This window comes from Leptonychotes weddellii, chromosome X (genome assembly GCF_054177405.1).
Source record: "Leptonychotes weddellii isolate Sample4059 chromosome X, ASM5417740v2, whole genome shotgun sequence".
In the NCBI taxonomy this organism is placed as follows: Eukaryota; Metazoa; Chordata; class Mammalia; order Carnivora; family Phocidae; genus Leptonychotes; species Leptonychotes weddellii.
This window is the reverse complement of record NC_138385.1, coordinates 4,531,385-4,558,958: the sequence shown is the minus strand read 5'-3', so window position 1 is coordinate 4,558,958 and position 27,574 is coordinate 4,531,385. Positions and strand designations below refer to the sequence as shown.

The 27,574-nt window shown below is 44.3% G+C and overlaps 1 protein-coding gene across 5 annotated transcripts in view; it reads left to right on the top strand.

Moving 5' to 3' along the window:
• The window catches only part of AFF2 (ALF transcription elongation factor 2), a 443,996-nt gene that overhangs the window by 339,056 nt on the left and 77,366 nt on the right, over positions 1-27,574 (top strand). For all 5 annotated transcript variants that reach the window (XM_081808150.1, XM_081808148.1, XM_081808149.1 and 2 more), the window contains one exon: positions 15,259-15,296. In XM_081808150.1, coding sequence (XP_081664276.1) covers positions 15,259-15,296 — 38 coding nt within the window. The remainder of the gene's footprint in view (positions 1-15,258; positions 15,297-27,574) is intronic.

Here is a 27,574-nt window from a genome sequence, read left to right as displayed (position 1 = left end):
CTGCATTATAAGTATTTACAGCACTTACCCCCAGATGAGATGGCAGAAATGTGATTTCAGCATTCCCAGTGAGACTGGACTTGTTGGTTTGAAGAGGCCAAGTATCGCTTATGAACCGTGAGAATGGCAGGACGGTGTGTGGTGTCAGCAGTGTGTGTGCGTTTTCTCTGTGACACGTGTCTCACGTGTGGGCTCCTCCGGGGTGCGTTCATAACCTTGGAGGAGGAACATAGAAGGAGCGCCTTTTATTAAAGCCAGTGCCTGACCAAGTTCTTTTTACAGTGGAGTCTGCTATGTTAGGAAACTGAAAGCAGACCGTTTTAAGGAGTGCTCATGCACTGGTACGCCAAGGTCATTATCGAATACAGAATTCCAGGGGCGCCTGGGTGGCTCAGTCAGTTCAGTGTCTGCCTTTGGCTTGGGTCGTGATCTCAGGGTCCTGGGATCAAGCCCCGCGTCGGGCTCCCTGCTCAATGGGAAGTCTGCTTCTCCCTCTGCTCTTAGTCCCCCGGCTTGTGCGCGCTCTCTCTCTCCTCTCAAATGAATAAATAAAATCTTTAAAAAAATACAGAATTCCATATTCAGTAAATGTGTTGTGAGGAGTCAGCAAAGAAAAGCTTGGGAAAAACTCTGTGGGCTCACCGACTCCATTTTCATATAGAGTTGTTTGCCACACTGGAACTCCCACCATTTGGTGTAATTTTAAAACTGAAAAAAAAAAAAAAAATACAATACAGTAAAATAAAATTGAGGTCATTTGTAATGTTACGTGGCCAATACCCGACTGGCCTTTACTTTCTCCTCCTTATTCTGCTTGCATTTTTGGCAAGATGTAACAGTTGCATCTTTGCACTGTGGGGCCTTGTCAGCAACAAGCCCTGTCGTCTCCCAGGGGCTCGCTGTCCCTGTCCTGGATGCACGCAGTCCCTCTCCTACGTGAGTCATGGGCTTCAGAGCTGATGCAAAATGCACACTGAAATGCCAGTGTCGGTTATTCCTGCTTTCTGCGTTTAATACGTGAGTGACGAGCACGGCGTTGGTAAATAAAACAAAACAAAACAAAAACCCCTAGATCATTGATTTTGACAGATGCGACATTACTTTTTAATGGAAATGTTTAAAGCAGTAATCAACAGTAAGTGAAAGTACATTTTGCACATTGACTTCCTCTCTATGAGATTACATAAACGCAATCTGCTTTTTTACCCTCTCAAGTTGTTTTATTCTGTATTTACCTGAAGGAGTGGCATTGGGTCCCTTGGCCCCAATCATCTGGGTTTTTAGGATGTGTGTTCGGTGACTTTGTGTCGGTCCTGAGACTGTCAGATAATTCTGGTTGGTGCGTTGGCAGCTCTCTGCGGCATGCTGCCCTTAGCCCAGTCATGCCTTCATCATCCGAGCTTCTCATCTGAAGGGGAGGTTGAACTGGGAGATCCAAGGTAGGGCAGAATGACAACTTATTCCCCCTCGCTGGGCCCTGGAAGCAAGAAGGAGATGCAAGGTTGTAAACATTTACAAATGAGCCCTCCTTAGAAAGTTTGAGGACTCGTGAAAAGGCAGGAAGGCTAAAGAGCAAGAGAGAATGTTCAGGCAGTAGCGGAAGGGACAGTGCCAAGCAGTGAGGCCTTTATGAGGCCTCACATTTTTTTTTCCAAAGAGGGGTGCATTGAAATTATTCTCCTTTTTTTTCATTGTGGTTAAATTCATGTGACATAAAATTCACCATTTTAAAAGCGTACAGTTCAGTGGCGTTTGGTACATTCGCAAGACTGTGCAGCCCACCAGTTCCAGAATATTTTCATCACCCGGGAAGGAAATCTCACATACATTAGGCAGTGACTCCCCATTTCCCCTCCCTCAGCCCCTGACAACCGCTAATCTGCTATCTGTCTCTATGGATTTGCCTATTTCACATAAATGAGTCGTGCAGTATGAGACCTTTGTGAGTGGCTTCTTTCATTTGCTGCAATGCTTTCTGGGTCCATCCATGTTGTAGCATAGATCGTACTTCGTTCCTTTTTTATGACTGAATGATACTCCATCGTATGAATATACTACCTTTTGTCTGTTCATCAGTTGATGGACATGTTGATAGTGCTGCTCTGAGCATGGGTGTGTAAGTCTTTGTCCGAACACCTGTTTTTGGTTCTTTGGAATTGACTCAGGCGAGGTAACATAGTACGGCAGAGATAATATGGTACTCTTCTTTCATCTTGTGACTGGGACCCTCATACTGCCTGAAACACCAGGAGGAGTGCTGAGAGCTCCCATTTACGGAGCCACCCTTGCTCTGTGCCTGATAGATACTAAGTTAGGTGCTCTGTCTTACTTGAACCTCACCAGTAAACCTTAGGTAGGTTTGGGTCTCCGGTCTGAGCAACAGAATTGCAGAGTGATTCTATTTGTGGTAGGATGATTGGAGGGAAAGCATAGAAACAAATGCATCAGTGCATTCAGTGTGGTGTCCAAGGCGCCAGACCACACCATTCCTTTGAGCTGACATTATACTTAGAAACTTTCTCAGAACCCGGTGGCTATATTCATCCAGACATAGTCCAATAAAAAAGCCATTAGCTTTCTGGAGAGAGTCTCAAATCATCTCAACCATGATCACTCTACCTGGACTCACCTAAGGAGACCCGAATTGTCTAGGCTTAGTGAGAGTTGATACCAGTCTTTTCCAAAAGCTCCTTTTGGAAGACCTTATGCTAGAGTTTGCAACATAAAGGACTCCAAGAGAATGCATTTCCAATGCATGTATGAAAATGAAACACAGGATCAAGACATGTCAGTTTCTATTATGGCATCTCAGTCTCAAGTCTCTCATAATCAGAACGACCTCCCCCCTCCCTACCCACCGCTGGCTAGGCTGAGCAGGTCCTGTGCACAAACACCAACAGAGCAGTTGGGCCGTGTTTAAAGTGCTAAGCATTATTCCTGCAAACAGGAAAATAGAGCATGAGACCGGAATGGGAGAATTATAATATAGAAATTAAAGATGCCAAATGGTCAGCCATGGAGACTAAAGGTTGTTTAAAAAAAAACATTTTTAACAGGAGCTTTTACCTTCTAGTGACTCTTTAAAGTCAGAGATACACAGTCACGTAGACACATCATTTCAGGGAAAAAGCGATAGTGATTGTACCCTGAAAATATTTGTTAGAAGTTGTGTGTTCTTTCTACCATGCCTGCTGCGTTTTTTGCTTTCCAGGTTGGGACTGTTTGGGAAGCAGATAGGTCCGTGCTGCCTGCTAAGGTGGTGTGGCTTTGCTGACAGAGTGTAGGAAGGCAGAGCGAGAGTACACAGATGTCGTTGGATAAACACAGTTTGAATCTGGCTCTGCCACTTACTGGATGACCTTGGGCCAAAGACCTAAGCCTCTCTAAAATGGAGGTAACACTAGCACCTACTTTACTGGGTCATAGTGAGGATTTAGTGACTAAGTGAATGTATATAGGCAAGATCATTTGACACTCTGCTTAGCACATAGTAAGTGTTTACCGCTTCACGCAGTGGTCAGCATCCTTGGCTTTACCACTAGTGACGATCTAAAATGTCTCATATGCTTTGGGATGCTGGCTCCATTTCTTTGCCTTTCGTTGCAAGGAATAGGATGTTAAAGAGAGCTGCTGAAATCACTACCTGGAAAACCGTATGTGGCAAACCTGGCCATGGGAATTATACGTGTAGTCATGAAGAGTGTGGCTTTCGGAAGAGAGAACGAAAATGCCCTGAAAACCACAAACACTACACATATCAGTGGTTATTCTTCCTCGTGGCCCTTTTAAACATTGATTGGAAGTCCCCTCTTTTGGATCCATTGGTAGATCTTGCCCTTCATTTTGGCTTCGGTGACCATAGGCATCTGCTAGGAATAGGACCGAACATCCTAACTGCCCCCCTGCCAAAGGCATTCACTGGATGTGAACGACCTTTCCTCCCCTCTGCACTAAATCTCTTCCAGGAAAATTACGTGGCTCTAAACAAGAGTTTCTCTTCAGAGGACTGAAGTGGGTAGACAGCTGCGTCATACCGTTCAATTATAGTTCTTCCTTTCTCTCCTCCTGTCCTGGAGATGCTGTACTCACCGTGCCTTTCTCTCGGAGCTTCCCCAGAATGGGAAATAATCCCTTGAAGTCGACGTTGGACATTGGAATGTTTCAGAACAGGGTTTGAATGGGATACAGTGTTCTGTACTTAGCGTCCGAGTAAACATCCGTGTTGCGGTATGTTCCGTTTTTCAAAGTTGGCTATCGCTAACGCAGTTGGGAGCTACACGATGTCCGTTAGCCAGCTGACTACAGTTTTACCTCTCAGCCGGCTGCTCTGGGCATCACAAATCTAAAACCCCACCCTGGCCTTCCCCACACCATGCTTACTGCATGGCCATTTTCCAGCCAGGCCTCTGGGGCAGGCAGGGAGGCCGTGGCGTGTCCACTGGCGTTTGGCTAGGGCGGCATGACCCAGTTGGCCAGGCTTCTGGAGAGCGCATACGTACGGGATCCTCTGCATGCTCTCACCTTATCCCACTGAACCTGCAGTTTTCCTTTGGGTCAAATGTGTCTTCGTATGCTTCTTGGGACTTAAAGGACCCCTGAAAATGAGGAGTGAAACCTGGAATCAATTTTCATTTACAGCTAAGAAGCAGTTATTCATGCTGTGCTTGCAGTTCAATAAAAGATCTAAAGATATAGACCTTGTGCTTCTCTTTCAATATAAGCAGCCTAATCAGTCTCAAATGTTTTCTTAACAAAGAAATTGTATTGACAGGTTTATTAAAATGGCTGTCTTTAAAGTTTTAAGCTATCCACAATTTGACCTATTCCAAAGACTTCTAGAATGTGTGGTGGCCAAACTCAAGAGCTCCCTCCTGCATATATCCACAGAACCAGGTAAACGTCTGCTTAACGTTTCACCGACTGATGATCATGATGTTGGATTTGCGCAGCTCTGGGCGTGCGGCCTTGTACTCTGCCGGCAGGACGGTCTGGGGGGCCCTGGGCTCTGAAGCCAGGCTGGATCTGAGCAGGGCTCTCTCGGGCCCGGCCACCTCACACTGACATCAGAAGCAGCAGACTTTAGAAGTACAAAGGCTGTAAAGAAATGGGTATTGTTTGAAACCGCCTTTAGGGCATTTTAATATTAATTCCATCTTGTTATTAATGTGAATTAGACTGAAATGTTAGAGGACTTCATTTAGCTCCGTAGGAAGTTTAGAGAGTGAGCACGGTGACGGGAAATGTTTGGTCAGGGACCAGGCTCAACTCTGTAGCCGAGGTATAGAGCTTAGAGTGGTGTTGCTGCTTTAAAAACAGAGCTGAACAATTCAGATTTGCTTTGAGCACAAAGGCATTCTCATGAGTTGTGTCTGGATATGTCGTCGCAAGTAGCCCCCATGTACCCCATTTTATTTAACCGGATCTTTTTTATTTTTCTGCTTAAGGATCGCGCTAGCACCCTTAGAGATGTGCGCTTCATTCAAAGCATGTTACTGGGCATGTTTGTTTTTATTATTGTTGGGCTAGCTCCCCAGCCAGGTCGTTCTGAGATCATTGCAGATGAGCTGACCTCCATGGTAGCAGAAGATGCAAACATTCTGGCCGCTTTGGGGATGTGTTCCTTATACCTGGGATGCACGTTACACTTTCAAAACACAGTAGTCAGGTTAAACTCAAGCCCACATTCACGTTTAAAGTTTGCTAATGAGAACATTTTGCTCCTGCTATTAGCTGGCTCTTTGGAAGCTGATGTGCTGTCGCGAACGCATTCGTTGTGACAACAGACACTCTTCCCTGCTGTCATCGGTCCTCTTGTTTTAGCTACAGTTCTCCCTCATCATGCTGAACAAGTTGTTACCTCCCCGGGGTTTCTCTGCATTTCCATTTACTTTGTTATCAGCAGAAAGGCTGGGGAAGGCCTCCTTCAGTAATGACATCAATATGGCCTACACAGCAAGAGAGGTCAGCCTGTCAGAGCTAGAGAAACAGCAGATGGATTAGGATGAAACCAGGTGCAAAATAACTTCGATAGAGTCTTTTAATGTAAACAGTTTATCTGTCATTGCCTTTCATTGAAATCCCCCACAAAATGATAGAGTTTGGGCAGTTAAGCCTGCAGACTGTAGCTGAATAAAATCTGTACATTGTCATACCCTAACTATCCAGCAATTAGAGAATGAGAGGACATTTTAATTTATTCATTAAAGACTGGAAAGTAAATAGGATAACATATAAGGTTAATAGAATAACATTGGCCTTCATAGTCCCAAGATTGTGTTTCCCATTTGGCTCTATTAGCATAGAGACTAGATTAATAAGAAACTGCTTAGGGCTTGTATGATGTGATTTTTAATATGCTCCAGGCAAGTCTGTGACTGTTTAGAAATCTGCGTGCTGATTTTTTTTTTTCATTGTAATTAGCTCTCCTACTTTTAGTACCAAATATTTTGACTCATAATCTCCATAGATTGCCTTTTTATTGTAATCTCAATAAAATGCTTAGAGCACACAGAGATGCAGAGAAGCACCATGTTTTTACGTGCGGTGCTTGTCACAGCTGACGACGAGATACTGTCCACTACAGCTTATGAGTTATCCATCTACGAGCATTCCAACTGCGAAGCCACTGGCCTGCAGCGAGTTGAAATCGGACGTGGGCGAGGGTGTGCTGCATGCCCTAAGAGCCAACTGGAAGCAAAAATGGTTTGACCCGTTATTTCAGAAAAGGTGACCCTCGTGTAGAACGGGGATGACCATGGCTCCTATCTGTTGAAGAAGGGGGCAGGGGCAGGGGTAGCAGTCACCCCTGGGAAGCGGGGATCACTAAGTCTGCACTCTCACTGCACCCTTTGCTTGGGTCCAAGCATGTCCTTTTTCTTAGGCCCCTTCATCGCCCCAGTTTGGGTCCCAGATCCACGGTTGGAGCCTGGAGGTCCTGGCTCGGGGTCATTAGCCAACAAGCCCCAGGCAGCGTACCATGTGTACTGGAAGTTTATTGGAAGTTTCCAAGTCTTGAATTTAATCAGGGTTCTAGCATATACTGGAGCAATATGAACATCTCCAGTAAAAGCTGGGTAATAAAACACTGCCAGCCTGAAAATGTGAGATTTTGAAATGTATGTGCTGGCTTTGAAAAATATACTGCGACTTTGGTTTAGGGCCCAAGAAGGCTTTACTCTGTTCCCCAAATATCTGCCATCTGCTGGAAAAGCTACAGGCAGGCTACAAACATCCAGGATATTGTCCCGAATGGGAAACAGAATCTATCTTATTCCTAAACAGCTATATATATATATGTATATATACATATATATACATATACATATATATGTGCGTGTGTATGCATTTTCTATTTATTTAGTAAGAGCAAAGAGCATAGGCATTGTAAATACACAGAAGAGGTACCAAATATGAGATTAGATACCAACCTAAGATTAACTACTCAAAATTCAAATAGATGGGCAGATAAAAGCAGCAGATGCTTCCAGAATGTATGGGATGGCATAACCCATATTTCACAGAGTACCACACAGGATTCTCTAGAATATTAGAAACATTTATGAACTTGGTAATCAATCTTGTTTATTGCTAATGGAGGTAGGCTCAGGTTCCATATTTATCCCTGAGTCATGTATGTATATAGTCTGCAGTACTTGTGTATGAATATAGAATACTAGACCTTAAAATGGCCATAGAGTGCCTTTATTCCAGCTGCCTCATGTTGCCCAATAGGGACACTGGGGCACAGAGACATCAGTTGGTATTTGGTGTTGTGAGATAATAGAAAATGTGTATTGATATATTGGTCTCTGTGCCTGGTTCCTGGCATGGGGCTCCTAAGACCCTTGCAATTTCCTAATTTGGTAAGAGCAGTAGGAGCATCTTTTGTTCTGACAATTGGTCTTTGACCCCAGTTCCTGACACAGGGCATGAAATCCCTTGGAATTTCCTGGGTGATAGGAGTGTTCTAAGGAGGTGACTCTGCGTGGGCTCCTGGATGGGAGCTTCTCACCAGAAAGACCAAGTCATGATTAGCAGCTTGGAACTCCCTGTTCCCCCACTCGCCACACACACACACACACACACACACACACACACACACACACACACACACACACACACACACACGGGACCCACCCAGACCTCGCCCCGTGTTATCTCTTCACCTGGCTGTCCATCTGTCTCTTTGATCGTGTCTTTTAACAAACTGGTAGACATAAGTAAACTGTTGGCCCAAGTTCTCTGAGCCACTCCAGCCAATTAGTCGAACCTGAGGAGGGGGGTCGTGGGAACCTCCGGTTTATAGCCAATTGGTTAGAATGAAAGGTGACAGAAGTATTATGAGTGTGAGAGGAAAGGAGACTCACAGGTGGGAGACTAGTGGGTTTTCTTTTTTTTTTTTTAAAGATTCTTATTTGACAAAGAGCACAAGTAGGCAGAGCTATAGGCAGAGGGTGAGGGAGAAGCAGGCTCCCCGCTGAGCAGGGCGCCCGACATGGGGCTCGATCCCAGGACCCTGGGATCATGACCTGAGCCGAAGGCAGCCGCTTAACTGACTGAGCCACCCAGGCGTCCCTCTAGTGGGTTTTCTAATGATGGATATGATGTCATTGCCCAGAGTATAACGTGCTGTAAAGGGACAGAAAGCCTGAATACATTAGGATGTTCAGGCTAAGGATGCATCATCAGTATTCACTCCCATGTAGGTTGTAGAATACTTTTATACCATTGGGTACCTACTATGCACTAAGAATACCCTTTCCGTGTTCCTGGTCACACGTGGTATGGAGAGCATCTCTATTAGTTATTGATTGTCTCCCACCGCAAGATACATGTCATTTTGCGAGGGGGGGGGTCTCTCTAGCACCAGGGGCAAGAGGGCTCAGATTGGCAGGGGGGAAGGAAATTGAATTTTCAAATCCATACACCCAGGGGAACAGAGTAACCGAGTGCCTCTTACATTGGCCCTTCTATTGGGGAGAATAAGTCGCTCCAGCCAATGCTGAGATGCTGTGCCTGGTGTCTCCATATTTACTCCACTTAGAGAATGATGAACGTCAAGGAAGACTCTTATGAGTGAAACGTGCTTCTTCACCAAAGACCATGCATTTTTCATTAAGTTACAACAGATCAAAACTTTAGTTATAAACCAAATCACCAGTTGACACGTGGAACTTGCTAAAGACACTTGAAAAACAACTACTGGTTAGCAGACTCCACACACGGGGCCAAGCGGACCTTCTCGGAGGCCGCCGTTCAGCTGGCACTGGCAAGGTCTCGAACGGCGGGGTGGGTGAAGCTGATTAGGAATTCAGTGAGCGGTGGGGAGCCATGAAGGACTCCGAGAAAGTACGGGTGAAAGTGGAGCATCAAAGGGGGGGAGAACGGGGAGACCGGCAGAGCGGCGGAGGGGCAGTGGCCAGTGTCTGGGGGAGCGGTAATGAGGATGGAGCGAGCGCCTAGCTGCAGGAAGAGTGAGGGGACATGGCCTGTTGCCCGGGAGCTGGCTGCGAAATCCGCCCCGGCAGCCCGGACTCCTCATCCTCGTCCTCTCTGTGGTGTGAAGACAAGTCTCAGGGGCCTTGCAGCACCTCCGATCCAGATGCATGTGTCCTAGAGCTCGGCTTTTCCTCCCGCGCCCTTCCATGCCCACAGCAGTGCTCGGACCGCTCAGACTCAACGCTCAGCCCCCACTCGTTTATCTGGTCAGTGTTTATTAAGGGATTATTAGGTGCGAGATGCGGTGCCCTCCACCTGGGATGAATTTCCTCCAAGCTCTGCTGGTCAGAATTCTCTGGCTGCCCCTTTTATGTCTAGCACAGGCCTACTTCATAGATGCACGGCATACAGCGAATTAAATTAAGATGGGAGAAGCCCAATACTCTAAGGAGAGAGAACATGTAAGTTCAGGGTTCAAACAACTGACATTTCCACATTTCCTCCTGGGCCCCTATCCAGAGGGGGAAATACAATAGGTGGTGTTTTCCTAAAGATTTCAGGCTGCCAGCTGAAACCCCAGCCTATAGGAGATAATATAAGCCTCTGGCTGTTTTACTCATTCCAGTGAAATCTATTTAAATGCTGTAATTAAGCAATTCATTTTTATATTTGGGCAAGTGTTCTAAGTATATGTCTCTTTAATTGATTTAACCAATTCTGGAGGTATTGATTTTAGACCATCTGAATACCCTAATGATGAGTTCATTTGTTAATAGAGGAGTTTTCTCTTCTGAACTTAAGCGATCAATACAATTTACCAATACATGTCACTAGGTTAAGGTATGGCTGTGTTTCATGGACCAGCCCTGTGAAAAGTTAAAAAAGGCAAAACATAGAAACTCAAAAGCAATGCAATCGATTGTTCTTCTGTCTCATGTCCATAATGCCCAATGTCCAGTTATTTAAAATTATCTGGATGACTGACTTCTCACTTTTTTTTAATCAAGAAATGTATTGTGGGCACCTGGGTGGCTCAGTCGTTAAGCGTCTGCCTTGGGCTCAGGTCATGATCCCAGGGTCCTGGGATCGAGTCCCGCATCGGGCTCCCTGCTCCTCGGGGGGCCTGCTTCTCTCTCTCCCACTCCCCCTGCTTGTGTTCCCTCTTTCGCTGTGTCTCTCCCTGTCAAATAAATAAAATCTTAAAAAAAAAAAAAAGAAATGTATTGTATAGACCCAACTTGGGTGCATCTGCTAGCAGAACACCAGGAAAAAAACGTATAAGCAGGAAAGGTAAAAGCTAGTAGAATCACATTTTATGCCTGACTGGCAGCATTATTATTGATTAAGGAAAAAAGCAGCACCTGAACACATAGCCCTGTAAAATGAGTCCACCGCTACAGTATGTCTAGGCCCTCCAAGCGCTCACCTTGACAGTCTCAACAAAGAGGAAACATACTCTACTGGGTCTGTTTTCTGCCAATATGGGGGCAGGGGAAAGGTATTATGGTAAGTCTGGATACCACGGTTCAGGGGATGCTTCTTAAAACCCGAAAAGATCCTCTCATTTTTAAATTTTTTTTTAAGGCTTATTTATTTATTTGAGAGAGAGAGAGCCTGTGATCAGGGAGAGGGGCAGAGGGAGAGGAAGAGAGAGAATCTTAAGCGGACTCCCCGCTGAGTGTGGAGCTGGACACGGAGCTTGATCTCAGGACCCCGAGATCATGACCTGAGCCGAAATCAAGAGTCATACACTTAACTGACTGAGCCACCCAGGCGCCCCAAGATTCTCCCATTTTTTAAAATAAATGTAGTATATATGTTTGTTGGATTAGAATAAAACTGGGACAGAATTACCAAAGAATTTTTTTTAAAGTTAGATCCATCTATAGATTATATGTAGCATTTTCTCCCTAAAAAAACATATTATGTTTGCCGTGGAGGACAGGGCTCAAGAGATAGCCATTTTCTCTCCTTCCTTCTTTCTTTCCTTCCTTCCTTCTATTTTCTCATGATAGCTCTATAGTTTTTATGGTTCACATAATTCAGTATAGTCCCTGAGTCGCTTGGGCTTCAGTGGAGCTAGAAGATTCTCTGCATAACAGAAAGACAAGGTCCTTCTTATTTTTAGGAAGATAGATTTAATGAGCGAGCAACTGTGAGCATGTCCTTAGCCACATCATCCCTCCTGAGGAAATAAATTTGCCGCGTAGCAGGATACCATGAATAGTACAATGCTAGTAATGAGAGAAGAATCAGTTCATAAACACTCCTTGGAATGAGAGAAGTGCCTTCTCCCTGGGCATATAATTTTTCAAGATGCCATATGACAGAGGAGGCTCACCTCAGGGTCAAATGTTAGTGAAAAAGCAAAGTGCCCTCCTCCTGGGGTGAGGTATGAAAGGGGGGACCACTGCCAGAGGAGTCACCTGGAAAGGAGGGAGGCTTCCTAGGCTGCCTTGTGGAGGAGGGGTAGGGGAGAGGGAGAGAGGGAGACAGAGAGATTTGAGTATATGCACCTGCACCAGGCCCCGAGAAGGTTCAGGACAGGCCTGTGTGAAGGCGCAGGGGTCTCTCCTGCTGGCCTAGGCGGGTCAGGATCTGAACACATCCAGATCTCCCTCGAGTAAGACTTCTCAGACAGAAACATTCTATTTAGCCCAGAACTGCTCCTGATGTGGAGAGAGGAACAGAGTGGCTCCTGTAATCCTCGTTGGAATAACTGCATGGGTTCGATACGGCAGCCGGTCCCCAAGTCAGCAAGCCCATAAACTCTCTGGCCGTGCAGACGTGTGCCCTGAAGCCCGAAAGCAGGGTCCGCAGGCAGTGCATTTACATAGCGCACGACGGTTTCTAGAGCGCCGCCGTGGATGTTGGCTCCTCCCACCCATCCTTGATATAGATGGGACAGGAATGATTATCTTCAGTTTTAAAATGAGGAAACAGATTCAGAAGTGTCAGCCGCCTTGCTAAAGTCCTGATGAAAGTAGGCAGCGAAGCTGGGTGCCGATCCCGGGTTTCTGGATTTCCCACTCATCGCTCTTTCCACTGTAGCCTGCAGCCTCTCGCCACACCACAGTGGAATCTATTTTCTATCATTTTAATTTATCGTATCATCCTTTCTTATACTAGAGCTTCCTTAATGGCAAGATAAGTATCATGTTAGGGGAACGTGGCACAAAATAAGTAGAATATAGGTTTTAAAAAGCATATAGATGTTGCAAATTAAAGCAGCATGAGTGTTAACTATCTAGCCTCCATCTTCCAATCAGTTTAAATTACTTTAATGTATGTTTTTAAACTCAAAATGAGCTGTAATCCCAATATGCAACCCTCTTAATGTGGATGAATTACACGAGATCATTTCATTTTGATTCCCCTCCTTTTGCACATTTCGGAACATGGGATTGGTGTTTTCATGTCCCGTTATCTCAAAAGAGGAATATTCTCCTTGCATTTTTTTTTTTGTAGACTACTTCTTAGACCTTAAAGACATACATAGTTCTCCCACAAATAATTCACTTAACTTTCGTTCGAAGTCTCTGAGTTGAATAATTCTCTATGGCGGGCTGAACACAGTGTCACATTATAGCGGAAGCAAAGAACACAAATTGCGAGCTCTGTCTCGGGTCTGGCAGAGACTCCCTGTGACCATTTAGCTTAGAGATGAAAGGTGGTGAGCACACAGGAGGATGACGTGAGCACGTCTGACTAAAGTTGTTGGCACTCTGGAATGATCCCGAGTTAATTTCCAAAGAAAAGAGAACCTCTCAGCAGAGACATTTTCAATCAATAGCTAAGCAGCCCAGAAAACATTCATTTGAATGAAGTTATTTTCCTATGATGGCTGTATGAAAAGACATAGGTTTCAAAGAAACTGACCTTGAACATGATTATGTTTCTCCTGATCAGAGAAAACTAACTGGGTCTAATTGACAGTCCTGAGGCACAGAGAAGAGAAGACATTTTCAAAAACCGTGTCACTGAGTGAAAGCTAGGTTAAGCAATGTCGCTGTGATTTCTCCCTCCCTGTCTTCTGCCAGTGGCGTGCTCATGCTATCACATCCAGTGTGCTTTCAAAGGAAACCCCTTGAACACCATGCTTGTGACTTTACGATAAGCTAAGTCTTCAGGAACAGACTCGTTTGGATTGTAAGGGACAGGGGAAAGTGGGTTCCTGTGATTTCCACAGTGACATGTCTTCCGCCCCTACCATATGTCATTCCAAAGCAGCCAGGACTAGGGGAGAAAGGGTGGTAGAGAAGGAAGGTGTAGGTGTGCACGGGTGGGCAGACTGGGTCTGCCTGTTCCTTCCCACATCCTTTCCAGGGCCAGACCTGCTCAGGGACAGACTTTCATATCCTAACTACCTGTGAGACGTGACTTGGGCCGGCTACACACATATCGCTTGTTTTATCGTTTTCACCTGTTACCTCCCGCTCTCGCTTGCTTGCTGTTCCATCGCTTGCCAAAATTCAACCTCAGGCACAGATGGTGAGAAGATGATTTTTGCCACCAAGAGCCAAAGAAAGTGCCCAAATATTAATGGGTATTTACCTAGCAACAGAACCTGAGATTTAATAGAAGAGAAGGACTTGAATTTCCAACGCTAATCTCTAAAATTGAGAAGTGTTTCATTTATTTTTACAAAATGGCTCCGGAGTGCGTTGAGCTGTTGTTGTACATGGAAGGGTCCGGGGTACTTACTTCCACACCGGTCACCCAGAATGCCAAGTCCGGTGTTATAAGTAGCTGCCGTTGCCCACCTCCAGGAGTCACAAATATAAAGGTCTCCGAATGGACACTTTTTAAAAGGGTCTGAAGATCCTGGAGATTGCCAAACCACTGCTTCGACGCTCTCCATATTAAATATTATTTCTATACTCTGCAAAAGTCTAGGGGAGTACAAGTTTGGTTCTGATTACATAATTATTCTATAGAAGTATGAAAAAAAATCATCACTAAAACCCTCCAGGTGCTTAAACAGTTTGATAGACTGTAGCCATTCTGCCATCAGCGCCCCCAGCTGTGTTGCTTAGCAACATTTTAATTCCAGAAGAATCGAAGGAGATGCAATCCCTGTGGAGAGGGAAACAGAAATAAGAGGGCTGTTGACAGATGATCTGAGTTGTTTCTTCTAATATACTGTGAAGATCACTAGCTCTTTTCATGAATGATAAATGGACTGTACACAGATCAATGGGTTCAGCAATAAACTGGAACCAGGCTCCATGTCTAAGGCGACACAGGCCGAGAGGCCCAGAGATTTCCTCATTTCGATGATTTGGTGTGTGTTTTCTTAAAGGTTCCACAGGAGGAGATTGATCCGAGCAGTCGGTCATCCCTTGGCCTTTTGTGGTGTCCGCTAATAAAAATGATTTTAGAAATGGCTACTTTGGCCTTGCTCTCACCATGCAGGTGCAGCCAGGTGTCAGGAGTCACACAGGGTAAACGGGTCCTCACCACAAATCTAGAAGGCCTAGATGTGCCCATGATCATCCCTCCTCCCCCCGCCCACACACCTGCCTCCCCACCCTGTCATAACAACCCAAGCAGGCCCACCCAGGGGCTAAGATCTGAGTGCAAGGCAGAGAGAGAGGAATGAGTGTCTGTGTCTGCAAGCTGCACTTGGACAGGTAACCATGTGCGCCGGGAGAGGAAAATTGCTCTCTGTGTCTCCAGTCTGCTTATCGCAAGCAGCCTGCTTCAGTTAGGTCCTTATGTTTTGGAAGAGCGTCTTATACTGCTTATTGTTTTGGTAACTAGTTGTGAAGATTATGCCTGCTAATGTTGTCTAATTGCATTTTTTTCTTCTGTTTACAGGCTGTTGAAAAGGCGAAACCTAAGAATAATCCTGTGAAGTAAGTTATTTTTTTATTTTTTGGAAATTTTAATTTGAATGGACTCCGTGTGTGTGTGGCAAAAGAGACCTTGAATTTTGAGTTCATCTCTATGACGATCGAAAAACAAAAACAAACAAGGGGGGAAACCACCAAAACACAAAACCCAAATCTCCAATTGAACGGGGACTAGCTTTTATTTTGATTTGATTTTTTCCTGTGGTCCTGATGAGGAAGTGCCCCAAGTTGTGCCCAGTTTACATAAATTAATATGTGCCATCCGTGAAGAGCTGCCAAATACTATTATAATCCTATTCAATGCATGGTACTTCAAGCCTTTGGGTCTTGCACATGCTAAAAAGATTATATTTTTAATTGCAAACCTTGGACCTATGACAGAGACTGAAATGGCTGAAAATGTGCCAAGTGATTTCCAGCCACGTGGGGAGGTTTGGCACCTTGGCATCAAGGCCTTGCTACTCTCTTAATGAAAAGCTCATAAAAATATATTTAACCAAAGGTTTTTCTAGCTAACAGAGAGCTATTTCCAAGGCGTTTTATGGGGCACTCTTAAATTATAAACAAGCAGCACAGCACTCTTTTAAACATAGTACATCTTAGACATCCTGTCTCTTCCAGAAGGGACACTTTCAAATTAAGAAGGATGTTTGTTTTGTCATTTGGGTTTGTGACATCTGAGTGCAGTGTTATGCGGACCAGGCCCACCAGCCACGTGGCCTCGGGAAGTCCTGCTCTCTTTGCTGGGTTATCACAATCTCACATTTCTAGGAGCTCCGTGTTAATTTATGATAGCTGACTTTCATTGTAGTGGGTACCAGGCTCCAATTCATTTTTTCCAAAAGTTTCTGTGTACTTTGTTTTTAAATTTAATTTTTCGTAGGCCACAGAATATTCCTTATCGGCTTTTGTAGCCTCTGGAGGAGCATCTGTAGTCTGGAGATATACTATGCTATAGTCATCCTATGGGAGTATTTCCGGTAGCTGAGTTTTTGCCTGGTTGTTTGATTGGGGTTGAAATCTTCTCTGCAGCCTGATTTCTTTTCTGTCTGTGCCCTGAAGGCGGGATTAGAGGGTGGTGCTAATGAGGCCAAGGCCAGGATTGCCGGTCCCTGGGTGGGCCATTAGTGATCTTCTTTCCCCTAGTCTGATTGCACCCTTCCCTCCAGTCCTCCGGTGTGCAGATGTGTGCCCCAGGTCACAAGGGATGGGGCAAGGGCTGGAGGAGTGTAAACCCAGGCCCTCAGTGGGACAAACATCTCCAAGTTCAAGCCGTCCTGATAGGAAGTAAGGCTCAGGCTCCATCTTGGCATGCACAGGACAGCCCATTGGTAGTATACGGGGCTACGTGCAATCAGACTCTAGTGGCCTGGAGTGGGACCAGTTTTCTCTCTGCTCCTTGTGAGGATTCGACCCTACAGATAATTATATTTTTTATGAGCTCTGGTTAATTCACAGTGCAGACTCCATCTAATGTCTAGCACTTTAAGGAATATCGTAAAGAGAAAACAGGAAAACTAGAAGAACCAAATGATTAGTAATAGAATATGGAGCGTTTTACCTTTAAATAGATTTGAAAATCTGCTCAATAGTAAGCCTCAGTCGCGATCAACCGGTAGATGTTTAGAATTGTCTTCTAACTGAATAAGGAACTGTTCTCGGTGTGCATTCGGGTGTCCCGCTGCATGTGCGCTCACAATAGGTACCCCACCTGCCCAGCCACAACCACTGGGCACTTGAAGAAGAAGACCTCTTCAAGACCTCAGCTCAGGGACAGAAATCCCAGAGCATGGTTCGTGAACACTGCCCGATAGCAGAGCAGAAGCAGAAGCAGAGTTTTTTGAAGTTTTATGTATAGTGGTCCTCTTTCTGTTTCTGATGTCTGACCGAGAATTTCAGTTACATGGGGTGCACTGAGACCCCAAATACATGTTCTCCTGAATGAATGAACAGGTAAACAAATTGGACACATCCCAGAGAGCAGTCCTTCCAGAAACCTGGCCTGGAGGCTTAATGAGACTGGTGGCCCCACACTAGAGTGTCAGATCGGAGGGGGCCATGTGTTGTAACTGATCAAGTCATCCATTATCCTATTCTTGAGTCATGCCAGGTATAAAGTGCTCCCACGTTGCTCTGGCTCATTCTCGCTGCTCTGCCTCGGACCAGGTACTGGCTTGCTCTTGTATGTCAGAATTAACATTTGATTGAGCATACAATGGAAAGTGTGTATAGTCTTGCTGGAAAAGTCGAGGTCTGGAGGCATTTACAACTAAAGCCTGAACACAGATTGGTGCAGATGATCATATGTGTGATTGGATGTCATCCTCTGGTGCAGAGTTTGGCAAATGGTTGGGGAAAAGAAATGAAAAGAATCGTTTGTGACATGTGAAAATTACATGAAATTCAAATTTCAGTGTCTATAAAAAAAGCTCTATTGGCACACAGCGATACTCATTTGTTTCCATATTATCTATGGCTCCTTTTGTGCCATGGTGGCAGAGATTAGTTGCGACAGAGATTGCACAAACCACAAAACGGAAACTATTTACTATCTGGCCCATTACAGAAAACCTTTGCAGACCCATGCTCTAGCTGGTCAGGTAGAAAAAGGCACAAAGGTGCACTTTTCCCTGACTGTAAGGGTTAAACTATCACCCCCACACACACCCTTGTCCTTTAAAACATTGAGGAAGCATTGACTGAGCCCTTTCCCTGTGTTCTGGACTTTCTGGGGCTGATGTACCACACAGTTCTCATTCAGAGCAAAGAGACCACTCTAAACTTACTATCTTTGAAGTCATTATGGATATGAGATCCACTGACAGGGCAACAATGCCTTGGAAACCAGTGAGCACAGAGCCAGAGCCTTACTGCTTGTCTTCCAAGTTGCGTGTGGATGGATAGCTTGCAAAAGGCATATGCACGTTCTAAAATTCTGTTACTTCCCAAAATCTAACTCAGGCTGAGCAAACTTTCCATTAGAGCCATGGTAAATGAGTTACAATATCCGTTTAGTTTGCCTGTTTTCCTCTCTAAAGGTTTGCCTCCTCTTCCCTATTTCTCAGCCACTTGTTCAATTTACTTTTAATACCTTCATGGTTGTAAGCCACTTTCTTCACCATAGGGAGACTGTGGCACACATTAATTACACTCCATATAAAGGAGAAATTAAGTATATGCTTAGTGAATGTAAGCACATAATGTATCTGGATACACTAATGATTTTACCTTGAAACATTAAATATTACCTCTGAGGGTAAGAATCAAAATTGAATGTTCTTAAGATCAGCGATCAGGACAAGAGATGCTGGTGTATTTCTCAGTCTGTTGGAGCCGTGCCGGTATCAAAGCTTGATTAGTATGTTCAAAGTGTGGCTCTTTAATGTGTCAGAGAGACTTTCACTTGTATGTTAATGTTCTGCAGCAATTATCTTCAAGCTTTCATTGTGACAACAAGGCCTGAGAGATGTACAGATTTCTTCTACCATATGTGACTTATCACATACATTTTTTTAAAAACACATTTCTGTTATTAAGACATATGTGAATTGCTTTTGGCTAAAAGCCATGCACTAATAAGTTGAGTTGAATCTAACCGAGGTTGACATCTGTTACCAAAAGAGAGAGAGAGGGAGAGAGAGAGAAAGAGGGAGGGAGGGAGAGCGAGTGAGCGAGAGCACAGTTGTCAAGCATAACATTCTTCCTTGCTTTTACACTTTAACAACGTTAAACAACGTAGTTGTTGTCTTTCACAAATCAGGATCAGAATCCACTCTGCTTAGGAAATTACAGCTTTATTTAGGAACCAATCCATCTTACAGATACGGTGGTTTCATGATTGAAAATGACAAATAGCCACGAAGATTGTCCTGACCATGGTGTTTGTGCATTATTCATTTATTCATCCAATGAATATTTATTGAGAAGCTACAGCATTCCGGGAACTGTGATAGAGGCTGAGAGAATTAAAAATAAATCTGACACAGGTCTTACCCTCGAGGAGTTTAGAGTCCAGTACGAGAGATAAAATCAGTTTGTAAAGAACTAAATACAAGATAGAGATGTTTGTTAAGTAGGAAACAGACAAAGGACGTCGGAAGCTCTAAGGACAGAAAGCGCTTCTAGTTAGCGCTCTTGGAGAAGGGTGGGGGGGGGGACATTTGCACCAGGACTTGAAAGACTGTTGGTTCGAGTCACCAGTGCTGAGGTTGGAAACCAAGGCTCAGAAATGGTGACTTAGGGACCTCAGGGCTTATCCAGATGAAAGCGATGAGCTCGGTGGAGTCAAATAGCATTGAAGAGCCCTAACTGGCTACTGTGAATTGTCATCGAGTGCCCTATTATTAAACATAAACGAAGGGTCCATAGACCTGGGATCTAGTCCTCAATCTAAGACTAACTTCTGGTATGAAATGGGAAATGTTCCTTCCTCGCTACAGACCTCAGCTACATTATTTGTATGGTGCTTCCAGCTCTTGAAAAAAAGCCGAAGCTTGAAAGCCTGTTTTGTAATTATTTTAGGAAATATTTGATGTTCAAATTTGATATAGATGCATACAAGCACATACATTATAAACATCGCATATATAATACAGGCTTATTCACATACATGCACACACACACACACACACATACACAATGTCTTTTCCCATCATTTCTGCCTCGTGTACTTGTGAAATGAGGGCCAAGAAGCCACATCATTAGAGTCTTAAAGAGATATGTTAGATAGAAGATCAGCGTGGCTCCCAGAACATTGGGGTGAGTCATTTAAATGACCCCTTACAACCAAAAGTAATTTTGCAGTCGGAGTCTGTATCTCTTGTGATGCTCTTGAAGCTGTGCAGAATATCACTGGAATCACCACATCTTCTCAGACTGAGAAGACAGTGGATTCTGTGCTGTGTTCTGCCAAACACTAGTCCTGCAGGATCATCTCCTTTAGGAATAAAAGGCTCCAGCACCACAGTTTGGCATGCGCTATCACATCCTTTTCCTGGAGTGCCTCTGTTTGCCGAGAGGACAGCCTTGCCTGGCACGGCACTTCATGGAATACAAAACTGGATGCTCAGGTCCATGGGAAATATAATGACCACATGGGAGCCTGGCAGTTTGAGAAACCTAGGGCCTCATACCTTACGTCCCATCCCTAACGAGGATATTTGAAATGAGCAGCTGAATTAGAAAGTCAACCGTGGAAAAGAGAGAAATCCCCGAAGTCCAAAGTGATAAAGTATCTCCTGTGTCTCTTTTACGGTTTCACACTCTAAATGATTTTTATGGATTGGGACTATACTGAGGGACAGTCCTCAGTGAGGGGAATGGACATTTTAGGGTTAGGTCCCTCGGAGATTTATGATGACCACTCGTTTCCTGACAGTGAGGCACCCAGCCCCGTGCGCTCCCCACGCTGCCAGCAAAAGTCTAAGCTGTCTCTAATCAGCTCTGGGCATTTTAAGGGTAGTCGAAGGAAAGACAGCAACATGTTGTCCAGTAGCTATAATTGGATGCGGAAGGTTCCAGCAGTCATCTGCATAGCACAAATTTCTGGACATCCCCCTTTTCATTGGTAATCAGAGTGGCGTCGTCTAGGCAGTCCCAGACAAGGCAACTGAGCCCTGGAGAACAGACTGCCCAGAACCCCAAGGTGCCAGATAATTCTCTCCACCTTGGACCCTCTGCCTCTTTCTCGGCGTCACCTCTTAGGACACACACGTTCACTTCCAAACTTGTGATTGGTTTTTAAAGTCATATTAGCTAACTTTGTGTAATAGTTTGTTTTCTTAGAGTATGGTATGGCATCAAACGTTTTCAGAAGTAATGAACCAGCGTTTGCAGGCACTTGGACAATTAGGCCAACTGCACTTATGGTAACTTTATATCGATAAGGAAGAGTTTCTTCAAAACTCCAAGCACGTTGGCTTGTCTCATTAGCATCACTGATCTTTTCAAAAGCATGAGCGCCTTTTCTTATGATGAAATGGAAGTAGCAAGCACCCATTTACTGGTGAAGCAGAGGGACCTCACACCAGCCAGCAAACGTGGGATCAAACCACTTTAAAGGAAGTGAAGCTACTTTTTCAGCAACAGCATTCATAAAATACTTCTTTATCTGGTACTTCATAAGGTACTGTCTTACTTTCTAACTCTGTGCTTCTTAGCATGTGCGGCTTAGACAAGAACAGACAACTCTTTCATCCATTCACACGGTCCAACCCATTTTTCGGTACATAGGAGTTACAGCTCAAATTTTATGTTAACATTACCACTCAGCAGTCTTTCAGAAGGCTGTTGAAAACTCAGCATCACATAGCTGATCTGCTAGAAATTCAAGCAAGCCATGCACATATGTTCTTTTGACAAACATGAATTGTTCTGGGCTCAGTTGATGGGGACATGAGTAAGGTACAGGGTCTGCCCTGAAGGTCCTCATGCTCTCCTAAGGAAACGGGCCCCCTCATTGCACTACAGAATAGACGGGCTCTGCGAATAATGCAGAGGAAAGTGAGTGCTGCATCCCGCGAGGCACAGACAGAGGAAAGAGCACCTGCTTGGAGCGGGCTCGCCCTCGCTCCGCAGGAGTCCCCGGGTGAATGGTACAGGTGAAGCCATTCAAGAGAGCAGAAAAACACTTGCCAACGGCCTGACAGGAAGAAAGCAGAGACTGTGTTGTGAGCAATGTCTGGTAGGTAGAGGCAGCCAAGGAGAGGGGCCACTTTTTTTTTCAGTGGAAGATTCGGGTCCCACTTCTGACATTAAGAGGAGAGCAATGCAGTGTAGATGGAATTAATAAAATGCTCGAAAGGATTCTTTTGTTCTAGAAAGGTAAAGGTTAGAGTTAGGGAGGGATTATAAACCACCCTTTTAAAACTGTTTGCAGAGAAATAGACATATCAAATCCTTCCTGATTAGATCTGTCTAATCCTTCTCTGTGGACTTTTATGTAAATCTCAGCTCACATAGGGTTCCTCTGAGTCTCCGGCAGTTCCCTTGTGGCTTTATCCACCTTTGATTGTTTCTTACATTTTTAAACATTTTGCTTTCATACGGTTCCTTTCACATTATTCAAACATCTAGTATTTTAGGCATGACACATAACACTGTTATTCTAGCTTCATTTTCTGAGTTCATTGCATAGACATAAAAATTCTTTCTGAATGTATTTTTATCAGCCATAGACGTAAGCACAGTAGGGCTATTTTGATTTCTAGAGAAATGCGGCATGCCCCCATGGTAACTACGCATGGGGCTTCGAACAGTAAATCAGCCCTCCATCACCCAAAAAATAACGTTCATAGTCAAGAGCCTGGGGTCATAAGTTATTATTTAGTTGACTACTAGTTGTGGGAGGGAGAACAGAGAACTATGGAAATGACTCCCTTTGGCCAGGAACTGAAACAGGAAGTAAAGAGTTTCTGCTTTATTAAAGCTTTTGCCGAAACCAACAGCAGTTGTCTAGAAAGCCAACATTAAAAAAAGAAAAAAAAAAAAAAGGTAAACCATTCTCCCACAGGGAAGTGCTTCCATTTGTAGAATTTACAGCATATGGGGGTAGATTACATATCATTATAACCCAGTTTTTTTATACACACACACACACACACATTTATATACTCTGCACCTCAATATGCCCTCATGATCCATAGTAATTTAAATCCAAGATGGAATCGGTGGTGATGGGCAGGCAGAGCAGCCGTAACTCTAGAAGTTCTGAAATCTTTTCTTCTGTCTCCCTGTCCTCATCACCCGCTAATATTTGACTGTTATCCTTCTCCCAAGACCATATTCCCACATGTGCGTTCCACGTGGTTGGGGAAAATATTTCAGAAAAGCCTTGTGGCTTTTTGCTTATTTTTTAGCAGCTTCGGGGAGCGTATGATTATATACCTCCATGGAAGCCCAGGGCAGGCAGGGGGCTCCTTCCTACTCCCTGCCTGTGCATCATCAGACCCTTCAGTGTGAGTTGCCAGGAATCTGCTAATAGCACCTCCACTAGACACACCTTATTCATCTCTCTCCCACTCACTAGAGATGTAGATCATTATCAACACTGGCGAAGTGGAAGTTTCACTCACCTCCCACCCTGATGCAAGAGTTTACTAAGCAAATTAGACCCGCTCGCAAACCTGCTTTAACGGTAGGTGCATATGTGTGTATGCACTCTCTACACGTATGGATGTATGCTGCTCAGATATAGATTAAACCCCACCTCTTCCCAGAAATGGATTTGACATGACTGAAACAAGATCGTAGGGGAGGATGTTTAAAGGAAACAGGAGACCCTGCTATTTCCTAGCACTATAGAAACATCTCTTTACATATATGAAGCAACTAGAAAAATGCTATGTGTTTTTAAATCCACCCCAACGAGGGCCCCCCTATGGTGGCGGAAGGACGCTGTTGTGCAAAGCCTGTTGAGAGATCAACGTGCAGAATGCCGTCACATGCGTGTGAGCTTCTTCCGCTGGTGCTTAGCGATGGGTGCTAAAGCTCTGAATGTGGCTTTAACTTTGCAAAACTCATCCAAGATGGTGACTCAGAGCCATGGGTGTTGAAAAAGTGGTCAGTCAAGGAAATGAACGTGGGTATTGGTTCAAAATAATCGTGATTTTCTTTTGTGGATAATGAATGCCCCCAAGAGGAATTTTAAAGGGTTTGTTGCAAAGAACAACAGCATTGGACAACCACCCCATGCAAAATAGCAACTCCTCCCACATGTACCCTCACCATCCCCTCTGGCCTCCTTTTTCTTTTCCACTTTAGCAATTATCATACTGTATCTGTCTATCAGATCCATCTCTCTAGCTGTCATCTCTCTCTCTGTGTTTTCGAGGGTCACTTCCCGTAAGAATATAAAGTCCATGTGAGCGAGAACTTTGTATTCACTACTGTAACCCTAGCACCTCAGACAGTACCTGGCATAGAGTAGGAGCTCAATATTTGTTGAATGGCAGGCATCGGGGGCCGGGGCAGGGAGCTTTGAAGTTCAGCCATCTGAGTTCTGTATGAGTTTAGTCTTAGAGTAAGCCTGATTTTGCACTGCCCTTTGGACAATTACTGAACTCCTTATTAGCCCTCGCACGAGTTACTAACTTTTCCTGGAAAGGAACCAAGCTTTCTTTAAAATATTCTGTATTCCATATTGGTTTAACTCTGAGGCATTTTAAAGTTCAGTTTACTGTCTTTATAGCCCTAGAATTTTACCGCACAGATGATGGTTGATTCCTTCCTCTGGTCTATACCCACCTTCCTACTCAGGGTATCTTCCCACTCTTGCTTTTGAAGGTAGGGCACAGGGGTAAAGATGTTGGCCTTCCTATGGGTTGGGGTTATGCACGGGCAGTTGCATTAGATGTCATTAAGCATTTTCAAGAATGACAGAAGACACATTTTTGTCACTATGGGACAAGGAAACAGAAAGGTTATTAAACTAACAGCTGACAACACGTGCTATTTCCTATTTTTGAAAGGCCATCCTGATGCCCAGAAATTAGCAGGATGGGACACACAGCAGCCAGTGCCAAAAGACCTGCACTTGCCCTCTTCCTCAGAGCTGGGAGCCTGAGAAGCCCCTGATCTCCCCTTCCCGCCATGCTCCACCCATCTCCCCTTCATCCGTCCACCATGCTTCACTGGCACAGCGTGAAGAAGCTTTTGGTAACTTTCCCCATGGACCGATCATCCCAGGAGTTGGTTGGCTCTGCTGGTCCTTCAGCCAGGTTTGACACACAGATTAACAGACATTTCCAGCCACGAGGGTGTAGGCAGTAACTCTGAGAAGTGGTAAAAGTAAACAAGCTTTCCTTCATTTCGTGTTAATTTCATGAATATGTAAGTACTGTCATTACGTTCTTTGGTCACATCTCAGTGATGGCGTTGAAACAGTTGCCCTCACTTTATATCGATATGTATGAAAGAAACCGAAAACACAAGACCGGGTTTTAGGAAATAACACTGCTACAAGGTTAATTTTGCCTCATATGGCATTTCCTAGAATTGAATTGCCTGATCTCCTCGGGGATTGCTCTTGTGCTTGCAATAATCGAGGGTGATTTTATTGGAAAATCACCTCTGAAGGAGACTTTCTATGGGACAGAATTTCTGGCGCCAGGGGCACGCACTGTTCCGGTTCCCAATCTTTCCGTTCCTCCAGGCAGCACGTTCAGTAGCAATCCTTCAGGCCGGGTAGAATAACTGGACATATTCGGGAAATTGACTTTGAATTGTGTTGGGGACTTACTGGTAACAGGTCAGTAATGAAGTTGTAGCTTTTAACATGTTTATGAAATGTTTTATTAGTCGTGGCCAGACTCCCTCTAGTTTTTACTTCAGATGCTTACCGGAAAACCGTTTTGTCTAATGATTTAAGTCCTCAAAGATCCTGGGTGGACGACAGGGCAGAATTATGGAAGGTACGATAAGAGGAGAGAGAAGGGTGATACTGCGTATTGAAGCTGTCATGCTACCTTTGTAGGTGCATCTATCAATCATTTCCCACTTGTTGACTTTGTTAACTGTTAAAAAAAAAAAAAAATCCAGAGTTATCTTGATGGCACAGTGCAGCACAACTAACCAGAAGACCCCAATTCAGAAATGTAGCCCAGCTCTCGAACTCCTCCCCTAAGTGGAAATTGAGAATAGTATAGATGGAATATATTGAGCCTCTAGGACGGAAGAAAGGAAGGAGGAAACGGGTAGAGAAGCCACACCTTAGGGGACTCTGGTAACCCTGGAGTGACATTGACTCTGAAGGGCTGGAGGAAAGGTCCTTGAAAGCGGATTTGATTCATGAAGGCAGAAGGGTTGGGTGGGGGAGGCCAGAAAGAATAGTTGAATGCACAAGAGAGGGAAACAGAGCAGAGGGGATGCTCATCCCCTGAGAGGCAGTAGTCCTCTGGTTTCTTAGGCAAAACCTACGGTAGGCAGGAGAGAGACAATTCCCCCTGTTGTGCTCCTGTTAAAAGTCTCAGTGCTTAGGCCACTCATCAGAGCACAAGAAAACTTGATCAGAGATGATGTGCCTAATGCCTACCGCTGAGTTTGAAATCATTCAGGCACTGAGAGTAAAAGCCAAACGGCTGGTCTCTGCTGACTGGTTGGCACCCTTCTTTTATGAGTTTTGTGCCCAGATTAGTACTATTATTTACTTTAACCAAGAGAGGGAAAGTAAAACGATTCCCATGATCCAACAGGATATGTCAGTGGCATATAGCTTAGTACTTGGGTTTCCAGCAATCAAGAAGCAACCTTGTGCAATAATACGGGAGCTCAGTTCCCCAGTGGGCATAACAGAGATGATTAGATATATTGAGTTCTTTGTGTCATTCAAAGAAAGCAGAATCTCATACATGTTGGTGTTAGCTTCCCCTCACTTCATTTCAATTTTCAATAACCAGTGTCATCACATGTAACAGTTTCTTTGTAATGAAACTTCATGTCGAATTGGATTTGTCTTTCAGGTGAAAGTATATTGTGAAACCTTCTGAAATCTGATTTTGAAAATAATTTTTACTGCTGCAAAAAATCATAAATATACCTCAAATTCCCCCAAACAAGAATAATGCAGCCAATGAGTGATAAAAACAAAATCTCCGTGTTTGAAAAAAAGTTATATTTCTGCTTTTGATATTTGACAGACCTGGGGAAAGAAGTGCTCTGCTTAATCAAACTGATTTGGTTAACAGAAGTATCAAATGTAGAGAGAATGATTTTTAAGGAATTAGGAGAGAGTGAATACGCTTGACAAGAAACAATGCCAGGTATAATCTAATCCTTCTTCTATGACTCAGCCACCAACGATTCACTAACCGGAGCAAAGCATCTAGAAGTTCTGAGTAACCAAGATTCCTGTGCAAATAGCACGATGAAAACCATTCATGGTGTTCTCTTAAAAAAAAAAAAGACCAGATAAAAGACCATAGTGTTCTCTTATAAAAAAAAAAAAAAAGACCAAAGGAATGAGATCTTGCCATTTGCAACTACATGGATGGAAGTGGAGGGTGTTATGCTAAGCAACATAAGTCAATCAGAGAAAGACATGTATCATATGACCTCACTGATATGAGGAATTCTTAATCTCAGGAAACAAACTGAGGGTTGCTGGAGTGGTGGGGAGTGGGAGGGATGGGGTGGCTGGGTGATGGGCATTGGGGAGGGTATGTGCTATGGTGAGCGCTGTGAATTGTGCAAGACTGTTGAATCACAGATCTGTACCTCTGAAACAAATAATACAATATATGTTAAAAAAAAAAAAAAGAAGAAGATAGCAGGAGGGGAAGAATGAA